This window comes from Cynara cardunculus (assembly GCF_001531365.2).
Source record: "Cynara cardunculus var. scolymus isolate 2C chromosome LG 13, CcrdV1, whole genome shotgun sequence".
Lineage (NCBI taxonomy): Eukaryota > Viridiplantae > Streptophyta > Magnoliopsida > Asterales > Asteraceae > Cynara > Cynara cardunculus.
Window position 1 is genome coordinate 31,521,461 of NC_037540.1, and position 1,599 is coordinate 31,523,059.

At 32.6% G+C, this 1,599-nt stretch overlaps 1 protein-coding gene across 1 annotated transcript in view; it reads left to right on the plus strand.

Moving 5' to 3' along the window:
• The first annotated feature begins 585 nt into the window (after positions 1 to 585).
• LOC112524974 overlaps positions 586 to 1,599 on the plus strand; it is a 6,033-nt gene continuing 5,019 nt past the window's right edge. The window contains exons 1-2 of the mRNA XM_025134918.1: positions 586 to 603; positions 1,160 to 1,370. Coding sequence (XP_024990686.1) covers positions 586 to 603; positions 1,160 to 1,370 — 229 coding nt within the window. The remainder of the gene's footprint in view (positions 604 to 1,159; positions 1,371 to 1,599) is intronic.

Below are 1,599 nucleotides of genomic sequence, written 5' to 3' on the forward strand. Positions count from 1 at the left end.
CCTTCCTATATATGCAGGTTTGATTGGACATGTGAGCGGTTTGACGGTTTCTTTTGAGATCCCTAACACTAGTTTTGCTTGGTATATTTGGTTTGTAAGATTGATTTGCTACACACTTATACCATACATTGTACCCTATCAAATTACATCTAAATTCAATTAAATTATGTAACATAAATAGAGTCTATCAATTTGTTTTCATATTGTCCTATTATGTTAGGATTAAGGATAACACACTCCCAAAAATCAAATAAAGTTGCAAGCTTTAATTGAAAACAAAATCAAATCCGTGAATTCTATCAACGGCGGCAAAGACAAACGAACCCAATGTGTAAAACACAAATAAAGGAAGGAAGTAATAAATACTCACATATACCTGGTCCCACCGGTTTGATGATGAACGTCCACACGTAAAACGAGGATCTTTTGTTCACGGAAGAAAAACCCAAAACCCAAATATTTACAAACTGAAACCATATTCATAAATAGTGATTCCAAGTATCAAAGTTAATCCTGACATAAGTTTCTATTGTAATCCAATAAAAGACACTCATAAAGGCTTTCTTTTGCCACTGCCCATCCATCATGGCGTTGAAGCAACGAGTAAGATTGTAATACATCAAAATGGCATCGTATGCAACAATCTATCCGGTAAGCACTTACCCGGGTAAAAGTTGTCACCCTCGCTTACCGAGTAAGACTCTTCATCTTTATCATTGTTCTTATTGGGTAAGATTTTTTACCCTTGCCATGTTCATCTGCTAAGGAAAGTTACCTTTCCAAGTAAACATTTAGTGAATGACCCCTAAGTGTCATATTATAACATTTTTACATTTTTGTTAACATTTATTTTGAATAACAGTGCAACGTCCGATATCGACACTCGTTTGTTGATTAAAACTAAACAAAAAATAACATAATATACAAGATTAAAATATATGTTTGATAAATCATTTCAAATGAAAAATATATATATACACTTTTATCCAAATTTTGGGTAAAAAAGAGTTGCTCAAGATTGCAATTGCTCATCTCCTTTCACAATTCAACTACCAAATACATTGAAATCCTGGGCAGCAATCATTGTCAAAGAAACCCTCTTGAAGGCCATTCTACATATACTACTCGTGTATATATACATATATAATGCAATGCGCAGTTAATCACACACATATATTCAATCACCAGCAATTTCAATAGGATTAATGTTCGTATAGAATATTTGAAGGAGAAAGAAATGAAATATAACGAGATTTTCGCTCGAAGCTTCAGTCGACACGAGCAGAAAAGATTCGCATTGGTTGCTTGCTTCATCGTTACATGGTGTTTCTACACCGTCTTCAAGCCTTACCTTGTTCCTCTACCTGTTTGTAAGTCGTTTTATGCATCACATCTATACTATCTTATAAAGCATTTCGCTAAAACTCTTAAAAACTCTTAAAAACTCATAATCACTGTCCGATTTCATCCCATATAATTCGTGTAACTAACTGCAGATAAACACAATCAAATACAGGATAAACATCTCATTTTAAATATAAAAATTCTAAAATATAATTAGTATAATCATTAAATTCTAACAGAATACTTAATTATTAT